This window comes from Sinocyclocheilus anshuiensis, unplaced genomic scaffold (assembly GCF_001515605.1).
Source record: "Sinocyclocheilus anshuiensis isolate Anshui unplaced genomic scaffold, SAMN03320099.WGS_v1.1 scaffold699, whole genome shotgun sequence".
NCBI classification, from domain to species: domain Eukaryota; kingdom Metazoa; phylum Chordata; class Actinopteri; order Cypriniformes; family Cyprinidae; genus Sinocyclocheilus; species Sinocyclocheilus anshuiensis.
This window is the reverse complement of record NW_015552576.1, coordinates 129,392-142,206: the sequence shown is the minus strand read 5'-3', so window position 1 is coordinate 142,206 and position 12,815 is coordinate 129,392. Positions and strand designations below refer to the sequence as shown.

The following is a 12,815-nucleotide window of genomic DNA, read 5'->3' as shown; positions in this document are numbered from 1 at the left end:
TGGGCTCTCGGGCGAGATCCCAATTCGTCAGTCACGACTGACGTAACGTCTCCGTTCCCTCCTTCAGGGAACGAGGGTTACACAAGTAACCTAGACGTTACTGCACATGCGCGCTTTTGTGGCCCAAATGTAACTTCCTGTAGACTTCCACAAAGAATCAATAACAACAGAAAAGTCCCTCTAGAGTAGATTATTTCTGATAACAAGCAAAAAATGTTTGCTGCGTAATTCAGATGGGCTTATTGAAAATACAAATTCATTCTCTGCCAGCAGGAGGTGCTTTTGTAGTGGGAGAGATAGAGGTTTCCCCGGTAACGGCTGTAAACAAAGCAGCGCTCCGCTCACAAACACTGCTTTATCAGACATTACATGCAAGATGAAATGAAAATGACTTCGAAAATTTTCTGAAGACAGTCAGTTTCCTTCAGAAATGCAGTGATATAAAAACACCTGCGCCGCCGCATTTTGATTTTGAAATGTGCATTGCTCATGTTTATTGAATGAAGTCAAAGCCTTTTGTAAAATCTATTTTAGGTGGTCAGTTTTTATATTGTAGCGGGTCGCCACAAATAAATAAATGTATGGGAAATGCATCCCAAAGCACAACAACCTGAGCCCAACTTCAGTCTGTGTACTGTGTGTACAGTACTGTGTTTGTAGTCGGCGCCACTAGCCAGACCGATAAACAAACACAAACCGGAAGTTAACTTCGGGCCAGGCGTGTGCGGCCAATGAAACCGTCTATACTTTTGAATAATGAACTGAATTGAGAACATGCATTTAAGGCCTACTCACTGTAGATAAACATATAAAAATGTGCTGCACAATATTCTCTCATTATTTTGTGAGAAAACAGCAGTGCAGAAAGCATCTGATCACAGTTATGGATGTTTGCACAAGTTTTTTTTCACCAACTTGACAGGTTATTATTATTATTATTATTATTATTATTATTATTATTATTATTATTATTATTATTATTATTATTATTATTATTATTATTATTATTATTATTATTATTATTATTATTATTATTATTATTATTATTATTATTATTATTATTATTATTATTATTATTATTATTATTATTATTATTATTATTATTATTATTAATATCTCTTGTTTAATTTTAAATTAAATACACTATTAGACAATAACCAATAAATTATATTCTATAATATTGTTCTCCTATATATTCCTAATGAAAATTTTATGATTGGTTTATATACTACAAACATTTTTTTTCCTCATTTGAATCACAGAATAAGGCAGAACATATTTTTTTATAGTTTCAATACTTTAATACATGCTATGCCAGTTAGCACTGATTTATTCCCATATTTATGTATTTATTATTTGGAGATGACTTGAGAAACACACATAAAACTATATACTGTCACAATAGTGTATTTATCGTCTTCACGTTTCATCAATCAAAACGTTTCTGCTTTTTATTCTGCTCAACCACAGCGATAGCTGGAGGCCTTTGTCCATATTAGTTATTTTTGGCATTCATAAATTGTTATTACTTCTATGAGTCTGTTTTGGACTTTCTGCACGAGAGCACCTTCCAGTAGATTGCTTTAAAGCCAGCAGCTTTACAGTATTAAACATGAAAAAACAGTGTAATTTCAGTCATAATTCAATACTGTATAGAACTTATAAAGTACTCCAGTGTTCATACTTTTTACTCACGTATGACCTCAATGGACTGAACAGAAGAAATTATCCAGAGATTTCCATTTACATAACAGCCATAAATGGAACAAACTCCCAAAACAAATGCAAAGCAAACTAACTTTGCTTTAGCTTGATTCTGGTCAAAATTATGTCACACCAGTTCGTTCTTCAGTTTTGCTTGAAGTGTATTGTTATTCCATGAGTCACTTTGGTGCACTATTCATTTTTTATCTCTAATAATTGTGCAATCTAGTCAGTCAGGACTGGTGTAACTATAATTTTAGACCACTGGTGGCCCAAGAGCTGCCTGTCTGATATCTCATGCTGTCGAATGTGGCATTCCATGCTTTGCACTTTGTGTTTGGCATTTAGAAAGCAGCATTCAGATATCACATGCTTGAACAGAGATAACAGCATCTAGGATTTTTAGACATGAGTAAATTAAATTCTTAAAGCTTACAAATCAATATCAGATGATGCACACATACTACAGATACTATAAATGGATATTTGCTTGTTTTATCAAATGTCAAGAAGAAACACTTTCATTTTTGAGATACAGAGATGCATGTTCTGATGTCACATTCTCAGCCTCACTCATGAATCACACACTTCATATAAGCTTTCCTCTTTATGATTTTGTGTTTCTGTCAGAGACAGTACATTAGGGCTTTGAGGTTGTAAAATATTGTCATCCATCTCTATTTCTATCCATCATCTTTATTTTTTTAATTTTATTGCAGAAACATATAACATATTCAGTAACTGTAGAGTAGTTGCTGGCAATGGTATAGATAGCATTTAGCCGGATAGCTTAATGAGTTCTCTCTCCTATCTCAGCTTAATATGCAGAGTCAACTGCAACAGTGGCGTGAGTTTGGAGACAACAATGGCGTGAGTTTGGGACGGCTTTATCTGTTTGCTGAGCAGTGGAGGACGGGGGTGGGGGGTGTTTGGAAAAACACTTTTTTTTTTGTTTGGTGATGCTAGTGGCACATAAATTACTCACTTTAAATGGAATAAGTCAGAATATAGACTGTTGTCAGAATGTTGTTGAAATGTAATTGACATATCATTAATTGATAATAATGCATGCTTTCTCTGTCTCTCTCTCTCAGGGGTATCAGCGCTCCAACCATTTCATCGCCACACAAGGTGAGCCTTCATAATTCTGTTGCTCTGAAATCACTTGTGTATTTGTATTGTGTGGCATATTATAGTTGTTGATAACAAAATTTACCTCTAAATGTGTGTGTGTAATGGGGCTAACAAGACGTGAGACGTGCGGATCCATGTGCAAGCTTGATTAAAAGCAGAGGAGGTCAGAAACACAGGCAGGGTCGAACAGTGGCAAACGGGTATATGGCGGGCAAGACAGCAATAGTCCTAGGGCTAGCGTAGGTCGACGATCGGCGAACAGAATCACAAGGGCGAGACTAGAGGTTTAGGTGTAGGGCAATAGAATATACGGTCTGTACAGTAGAAAAACCATTACGCCTATGGAGAGTCCCCACAAGAATAGTGAACCAGACATGTGTGTGTGTGTGTGTTTGTGTGCCCCAATTTTAGTACAAAGGTCTGAATGATTCATATGCAGATATTGTTTTTGCCGTTTTATCTTATTTTTCTCTGTGGCATCCAAACACAGCAGCACTTGCTTCTGATTAACTGCTCTTTATGTCGCTCTCTTCCTTTGTGAAGGTGACTGATTAGGATGCTTCTTTTTGTGTATTCAAATACAGTTGATCAGAGTCTAGAATTGAATCTGGCTACACTTTATTTTGATAGTCCACTTTAGACATTCTACTAACTATAAGTACCCTTGCAACTACATGTCAACTAATTCTGATTAATTTGCAACTACATGTCTACTAACTCTCAGAATAGACTGTTAGGTTAGGTTTAGGGTTAGTGGAATAAGTTGAAATAGTCAGTATGTTGTGGATCCATCAAAATAAAGTGTTAGAAGATATTAAGCAGACAGTCTACTAATACTCTAATGACTGCTAGTTGACATGTAGTTGCAAAGTTATTTACTGTTAGTAGATTATATATATACATTATACATTAGTTTGTGCAACCTTCTGATCCAGGGCACAACAGCTGTAGTTCATGAACGAACTGTTAAGGCATGGACTGTCAACTGAAAATGTAATATGGTAATATGGTATTATATAACATATAAAGCATCAGCATCGTAAACATCAGTGTCAGCCCGATAGGAATAAGTATGGCGATATGTCAAATGAGCTCATTGTGTGCCAGCAGTGTGGTCATTCTTGAAGCAGACTTTCACCTGGAAGGTGATTAGATTCACTTTTTTATATACACACATTTATTTAGAGAATGCACATACAGAATGATGCATCCGGTTTGTGGTCATGAGTCTGTTTTAATTTAAAGCTGTAGTTTGCATGAATAAAAATCACAAACATTACACAAGATTTATCAATTAATGTCTAACATATATTTTTAAATGAATTATGAATTTTTCCTGTTGTACCGAAATCGTATCGAACCGTGACCCCTGAACCGAGGTATGTATCGAACCATGACATCTGTGTACCGTTCCACCGCTAATATATATATATATATATATATATATATATATAGAGAGACCATCCACAAATGTTAAATATACAAAAAATGAATCACATCTGTCTGAAAAACACCAGTGATTGATTTCATTATAGTTTTCAAAGCATTCAGTGTATTCTTTAGAACTTTAATATTGTTTATTTAGTTCTAACAAATGAGGTTTTGCTCAAAACTAACCGATATTAAAAATAATTTGTTTATAATATCTGCACATGCTTTAAAACAAAAGGAAATATATATTGATTTTGGCATTGGCTATCGGCCAAAATGAGTTGAAATATATCGGCATATAATATATCTGAAAGAAATGTCTATTTTTAATAAATTGATCAGGGCCAGTGCATGTATGTACTTTTACTTAGCCAGGTGATCAGTAAAGACATTTATTTGAGCAGAAATCAGCATATTAGAATGATTCCTGAAGGATCATGTGACACTGAAGACTGGAGTAATGATGCTGAAAATTCAGCTTTGATCACAGGAATAAATTACAGTTTAAAATATATTACAATAGAAAACAGTCAATTGAAATTGTAATCATATTTCACAATATTGTCGTTTTACTGTATTTATATCAAATAAATGCAGCCTTGGTAAACATAAGATACTTAAAATTGTACTGACCCCAAACATTTGAATGGTAGTGTGCAGCTGATTATAAGCACCACACAGGTTTGAAGTGAAGTGTTTCTCTCTCTCTCTTGTCCTGTGGATGTGTTCAGCAGTCTGTAGTTTTGTCTCTTTGGGTCTCAGGCTCTCCTGCAGCAGTAAACAGCACACATCTAATTTCATCTGCTCTCTCTCACTCATGTTGGTCGTCAACACACCAGGGCCACTGATCAACACAGACTCCCACCAAACACAAACACACACGCACTGCTGCGCTCTGTTTGAGCAGGTGTACACACACTCATGTGTGGGCTTTGCTAGGCTTGTACTCTATCTGAAGGTTTACACTGGCTTTAGGCCCTGTGAAGGCCATCTGTGTGTTCACATCGAAACAGCGCCGCATACAGATGTGCTCATGAGCTTTAATACAAATCTCTGCATCAGCGCTGCAGCTGCAACCCCAAACCACTCAAACCCACATAATGACAACTAGATTATTAAAGGATTTTAGCATAATGCCCTGGTGCATGAACACTACAATGACAGGGTACTTTGGGTGTTGTTTTTCTTTTTGCATGCTTGTTCTCCACGTTTTTTTTTTTTTGCCTGACCTCAGTCCATTCGCCACGGGACCCGGTGTGCACATTGCTGTGCACATTACTATGTGGTTGCTAACAGCAAACTGCTGTACTTTTGAACATTTGGTAGCATATTGCTGTAATATTGCTAGATAGCATACAGTTAGCATGTTGCTACTATGGTGAGGTGCTTTGAGCTTTTTAATGTGAGTTTGCTAAGTGTTTTAGTGCATTGCTATTTGGTTGCTAACGGCAAACTGCTACAGCCATTAAGATGAGTGTGTGAGTGTGTTTTAGCATGTCGCCGTAAAGTTGTTACTAGTTAACATACTGTTAGCATGATACTGCTATACAGTTGAATGATGGCTATAATGATATCCATAATGATAAAGATAAAGATATAGATTGTATCATTCTATTTTAAAAGAATAGCAGAGTCCACACCACAACTATAATGATAACAGCACAGAGGAACGATATCTTTGGCACTTTACGAATTATTTCTTCCAGCTGATGTATGGTAAAAACACTGAGCCATTCAGAATCCATCCTGCTTTAAAGTGCGCGAGCATTTAAAGCAGCAGACAACAAAACTGAAGCTTGTTCTAATAATAAACAATACATTATCTTGCGTTCATGTGGATGCTAATATAGTTATTGTTATATTTAGCTTTACAGTTATTGTAATAACTGTATTAAAAGTTATAACTTAGTAAGAGTATAGGGTAGTAAAATATACTAAGTATCTATATATCACACTTTTATACACTGCTGGCAATGCAAAGTAGCTTAACCCTGCTTGAAAAGTCACTAAATGTTGCTAAATGACGTCATACACCAATTACCATATCCCTGATGCAATTGTGTCATATTTGCATTGTGCCTAGGGTCAGCCTGTTACATCCCTGCTGAGAAAAAAAGCACACAAGAGAAACCGTTACATGATTTGTAATTGTGTTACTGGTTATAATGGCAATTCTACTGGTTTTAATGGGAACTGTAATGGTGCCTGTTGGTCTCTACTGGTAATTGGTCACCTTCTATTGGTGGCTTGTTAACACCACTATGTCCTAATGGAATGTGTTCTAAAACACACTACAGGAAACCATTTTTTAATGGTGTGTGTCCACCAAAGCGTTTTTCCGCGCGGCTAGCGTGTTTTTTCAGTTGTTCTCAATGGGAGCGCCGCGTTTTTTAAAACGCCAGGAGCGTGCGGAGCGCTGAGCGTCTTTTTCGCGCTGAGCGCTGAGCGTTCGGGGGTTTTTTTCTCGCGCCGAGAGTTGAAGAATGTTCAACTTAAGCGCTCTCAAGCGCTCGCAGCTGGGCGTTTTCAGCAGAGCGCCTGGCGTTTTCAGCTGGCTAAAAACGCTTTGGTGGACACAGGGCCTAATGGTTAAGTGTTGATGGTTTGTAATGTTTGTAGTTGTATTTGTAGTGAAAACCATCTGCACTAAAATCCTGATTTATAATTAAGACATCAAAACTAGATACGTTTTGTCACTAGGTCCTTTTTTGGAAAAATAGTCACTAAAGGGGTCTGAAAAGTCACTATATCTAGTGACAGTGAAGTTGCTAAGTTGGCAACACTGCTTTTATACAGTTGAGGAGGTGCTCTGAGCATTTTTTTACATGTTGATATATGGTTGCTAGGGTGTTATGGGGATTTTTTTTAGCGCATTGCTTTGTGGTTGCTAACAACAGACATTGCTAAGATGTTTGGAACATTTTTTAGCATGTTTTGTGGTTTATAGCGTATTTGGGGTGGTTTCCTGGGCATTAATATGCATCAGCTAAAGTGTTCTGCACAGTTTTCAGCACATTGCTATGTGGTTGCTAAAAGTGTGCTATTATAGAATTAGTAATGCTGCGTTCCGTTTACCTTGGAAGTCGGGAATGACATCACACCTGTGGACCGTCATCCAGTAGAGAAGTCAGAAAACCAAGATGGACACTATTTGTTAATAGTGACACTAATTGTTAGCAATACCAGTTGATTAAAAACACATAAAAAGTAGTATTTTGCACAGATAACACCATTGTATCATGTCCAAAAATAGAGGTTGTATAGTGCAGTGTGCACCACTGAGTTTGCATAAGTGCTAATAAACAATATATTACTACTGTTTCTCTTCTGTTATACACTGAGCAGCCATATTGGATTCTGAAGTTGGCGTTGTTGTGATTCCTCAGAGATGCCGAGTCAGACTTGTGAGGGCGTTCCAGTTAAAAGTTCCTACTGCGAACTCGGAATTTCGGAATTAGTACAAATGGAATGCAGCAATAGTGTGCTGAGTATTTTTTATTTATTTATTTTACGTGTTGCTATGTGGTTGCTAGAGCTCTGGGTGGTGGCCAGAGCTTTCTCACATGTTACTATGTGACTGGTAAGATGTTCTCATTTTTATGTTGCTGACAGCCCTGATGTGCAGTTGTTAAGTTCTTCTGAACATTTTTTTTTTTACTGATGCATGTTTTAGCAAACAGCGCTCATAAGGAAAGTGAAAGATGTTTGTTGTTAGCAGCAGTTTTCTCCTGAGGTGCTTTAATTAACCTGGGCTGGATGTGCTCTGATGCTGTCAGCTGGGAAATGCCGTTTCAATATGGCCCCAAAAACAGTGTTGAACAAATGCCTCCCCACCTTCTATTTAAGCCTCGAAAACTTTTCAGTTTTAACGTTATTATTCATCATGAATAACCTCGGCTTCATCCCAGCTGTAAAGCAGAGTGTTGCGATGTGATTTTTCGTGGATGTAGCTGCGGGCGATAGCAGGAGAGCTGCTCAGGAACTCAGGAAGCGCAGCACCTGTTGTTGGCTGTAATTGTTTTAACAGGTAGGGAAGATAACAGATTCCTCGCCCGAGGGCAGAGCGTTCACAGCGCTGCGTTTACAAACCTTCAGCAGCTTTCCTTTAATGTTTCCAATATTTCTATGCGTACGCATTTCTGCGTGCTATGCGTGTGTGATGTGTGTACAGAAAAAATACACGAGGAAGAAAATAGTGAGAATGAAAGAGATTCAGCTCATGTCATTCATAGTACTGCTAAATGCTTTATTAGAGGTGTTTGCTATTACAATTACACATATTTGGGGTTAGTGATTTAAACATTTGTCTAGCCCACCATAATAAACTCTAATGTCTTAACCAGACATCACACAGATAGTGTTAAAGGTATGTTTCTCCCAAAAAAATGAAAATTCATCAGTTACTCATCTAATTACTCACTGTCGTTCTAAACATTTCAGACTTCTGTTCATCTGTGAAACACAAATTAAGACAAGTTTAATTAAACTTAACAGATTTTTATCACACAACCAAAACTTTGACGCTTCAAAAAGTTCATGCGGTAGAAGTGCAGACAAGACCAAGCCAATACCTGTGCTTCCTGGCGATATATTGAGGTCTTATGAAGCGAAACAATCAGTCTGTGCAAGAAGCTGGACATTATTTACAACATTATTACCTTTAATCCACAGCCTGAACAAACGGTTCTTAGCGCATTCACGACTGTCTGGAGTGCGAACTTCCTCTGTCGTAAGCCGATGACACTGTTTGTTTACAGCGGAGAGTGAGGACTCGTGCCTTTTATTGTTTGCCGAAATGGCACTTGCCTGTGCTTATCCTGGCTGCTGGAACCAATTTAAAAAAGATTACGTTTGCGTATACGATCCCATTCGGGACGTTTGACTTTTCACAGATGTCTGATCCACTGATTCCAACATCTCTCTCAGTTCTCACACGCGTCCTCACTCTCCGTTGTAAACAAACAGCGTCAGCTCATCTGCTCATCTCTCTCAGTTCTTGGTCGGAGTATTCTGGTTTGAAGAAGTAGGGCTGTAAAATTCCCTGTTGTCCTCTTTCACATCATCAGCCATTGTAACTTTTACATTGTGAGCTTTAGACGCTGGTACTGCTGGTGAGTCCTCACTCTCCATTGTAAACAACGGACTTGGTCAAGTAAGAACCCATTTGGGCCCATTACAGTGTTCTCTTGATAACGGTGTTGCACTATAGCGACACACACTCATAACATTTTAGCACCCACATAGCAGTGCATTGAAAACACCAGCCTTAGTAACTGCCTAGCATACTGCAATCACTCACAGTACATTTCTTCAGAAAAATTTCAAACTCTAGTTTCTTGCTGCTATCACTCACTGGATTTTCACTGCCAGCAGTTTCTCCATTCGTTGTCTTCTATATGAACCGATAGCTTTCTCGTCCCAGCAGCTCACCGTCCCTGTTTTCTCTTTTCTTATATAATCCTCGTGGATGTCGCGACCTGCTATTTCACAAAATCACCTCTATCCTCTCTTTATCCTGCGTTCAAATCATTCACCTCCCACAATTCTCCATGAATTCTCTCATTGCTCTGTCTCTCTCTCCGCAGGGCCCAAGCAGGACATGATCTATGACTTCTGGCGCATGGTTTGGCAGGAGAACTGCTACAGCATCGTGATGATCACCAAACTGGTGGAGGTGGGGAGAGTGAGTAGAATAAGCCTACCTCGGCCCCGCCCCCTCCGCACACTAATGGACACCATCCATTACTGAACACTGACCCACTGCTGACCATTACTGAAGATAAACTTTACCAAGAAACCCCATTAGCCAGAGAACATTCCGTCTGATGAATGTTTTTTATCGGCCAGCCATCTTTAGCATTTAATTGAGCTTTCCTTTGTCCCCTTTCCTCCAAAATGCCATGGTTACTACATTTGTTGATAGTACTGTAACATCGTAGTTATTATTGGATCTCTTAGAGAGGGACATTCAGAATCTTTCTGTCATTTGGCTTATTTATTCATTGGCTTTTGCCAAGTTACCACAGCTTTATTGTAGTATAACAGTTCTGTGTAGTAACTGTAGCAACTTTGATATTTTGGTGGAATATATAGTTACTGCATGGCCAGTTTTAGATTTTTGTTCAAATTAGTATTCCTCAACAGACTCATTCACAATTATATTGTACATAGATTCTAATGATTAGTTTGCCCTTAACTGAAAATCATGGGTTTGTTTTGTTTAGTTTGGCTAGAAGTGTATTATTATTATTATTATTATTATTATTATCATGATGATGATTATTATTATTATTATTATTATTATTATTAGTAGTAGTAGTAGTAGTAGTAGTATTAATTAACTTATTTATGTATTTATTTATTTATATTTATTTATATGTATTTATTTATACATGAAATATGTAATATTTAAAAAATATATACAGTGGGTACGGAAAGTATTCAAAAAATTAACTTAAATGATTTTAGCAAATGGCTGCAATATAACAAAGAATGAAAAATTTAAGGGGGTCTGAATACTTTCCGTACCCACTGTATATATATATTTTAAAGAGATATTACAATAAACATTAAGGTTGTCTTTAAACATTGAACAGTGACTAACAAAATATTTTTATCTTATCTTATTATATATTGTCTCACTACTACTACTACTACTACTAATACTACTATTATTATTATTATTAGTAGTAGTAGTAGTAGTAATAGTAGTAGTAGCAGTAGTAGTGTTTCTTTTTTTCTATTTATAATTGATTGACCTTCATTAAGTCACATTTTGTCTTGTGTCTAAAGAAAATATATTGATATATATATTTATATATATATATATGTAAAATTTTTATTTTAGGTTTTATGATCAAACCAAATATATAATTTATTTTATTTATTCATTCATTCATGTTATTTTGTAGTATTTGTAACAGATTGTATAACTCTTAAAGCTGTTGATTGCAGTTGTAGCTGTGGTGTGTTAATTGTATATGTGTGTGTGTGTGTGTGTGTGTGTGTGTGGTTCAGATGAAGTGCTGGTAATGGTAACTGATTATATAACTCCTGAAGTGGTTGATTGCAGTTGTAGCTGCCGTGTGTTCATGGTGTGTGTGTGTGTGTGTGTGTGTGTGTGTGTGTGTGTGTGGTTCAGATGAAGTGCTGTAAATACTGGCCTGATGACAGTGAGCTCTATGGAGACATCAAAATCACTCTGCTGAAAACAGAAACGCTGGCAGAATACACCGTACGCACCTTTGCCATGGAGCGGGTGAGACTGTTGAGATGTTTGTCAATATTCTGCGAACATTTTGTGCTATTAAATGTAAATTAGTTAATGGAGCTATTGCCCATGTGTTATTTTGATAAAATTATGAAATCATGGAAAATGTGTAAGAACATTTTTAGTAAGAACATTCTAATGTGTAAATGTTGTTTCTAATGTTTTCCTAACGAGTAACTTTGTCCTCTATCAGCGGGGTTACCCAGCTAAACATGAAGTCTGCCAGCTCCACTTTACAAACTGGCCAGAGCATGGTGTCCCGTATCATGCCACAGGACTGCTGGCCTTCCTCCGGCGGGTCAAGGCCTCCACGCCGCCCGACGCTGGCCCAGTGGTAGTCCACTGCAGGTAATCAAGCACTGCTTCCTGTTTGTGCACTATTTTTTTATGTTAAATGTGGTCAGTGAAAATATCCCACTAGTGATAACCCTTATAACACATAGAGAACTAACAGTTAAAGATCTGCATCACCAAAAATGACATTTTAGAAGCTTTCTCAGATGTGTATTTTTTCCTCTAACATTTACAACTAAGATTACAGCTGGATACAAGTTGTTACTTCAGCTGTTAGTTAAGGAGATGTGAATATGTCTTAAGCATCCCCCTGTGAGTTTTTGTGCCTCCACTTCACCTTTAAAAAAAATGTCTTAAAGCAGTATCAATGTTTTCAGATCTCAAACATGAAAGCATGTTTTTTTCTTTTGATGAACTGCATATATTTGATATTTTCCATGCATCTGCTGCCTATTATAAACCGAAAAATGCTCACACCTGCAGTTCACCAGGATGCCTATCTGCCCCACAATCTCACTTATTCATGGGGAAGACATCCATGTATCAGATAAAACTAAATTGGACAGAAAACCAATTCAATGAATCATCCCTGAACACTGATGAAATGTTCATCAGTCCCTAAAGACTCATTGGTCCACATTTATCCTGAAAATTTAACATATTTTGCGCAAATCACGTGATGTAATGTGCTCTTCAATTTATCTCTCCATTTTACGTGCTTTAACATTATCACTTGATCTTTTAATTAAACTGCAGCAGTGCTTCATTCAAGATTGCCTGGGATATTTCTCTCATTTTTTAAAGCATACTTCATTAGTATGCTTCACTGTCATAATGGCCAGTCCAACCCACATGGCACTTTCTTACTGGCATCTGCATAAAGCACCATCATGTTTATTACCTTAATAGTGATACCACAGAATTTTAATACATTGAAATACTTTGTAAATACTATGGTGTATAATATGGTGTGTATATATAT

General features: G+C 37.1%; 1 protein-coding gene across 1 annotated transcript in view; it reads left to right on the top strand.

Annotated features, from left to right (window-relative positions):
* The window catches only part of LOC107665183 (receptor-type tyrosine-protein phosphatase U-like), a 299,759-nt gene that overhangs the window by 268,561 nt on the left and 18,383 nt on the right, over positions 1–12,815 (top strand). The window contains exons 25-28 of the mRNA XM_016455965.1: positions 2,799–2,835; positions 9,855–9,952; positions 11,411–11,527; positions 11,733–11,887. Coding sequence (XP_016311451.1) covers positions 2,799–2,835; positions 9,855–9,952; positions 11,411–11,527; positions 11,733–11,887 — 407 coding nt within the window. The remainder of the gene's footprint in view (positions 1–2,798; positions 2,836–9,854; positions 9,953–11,410; positions 11,528–11,732; positions 11,888–12,815) is intronic.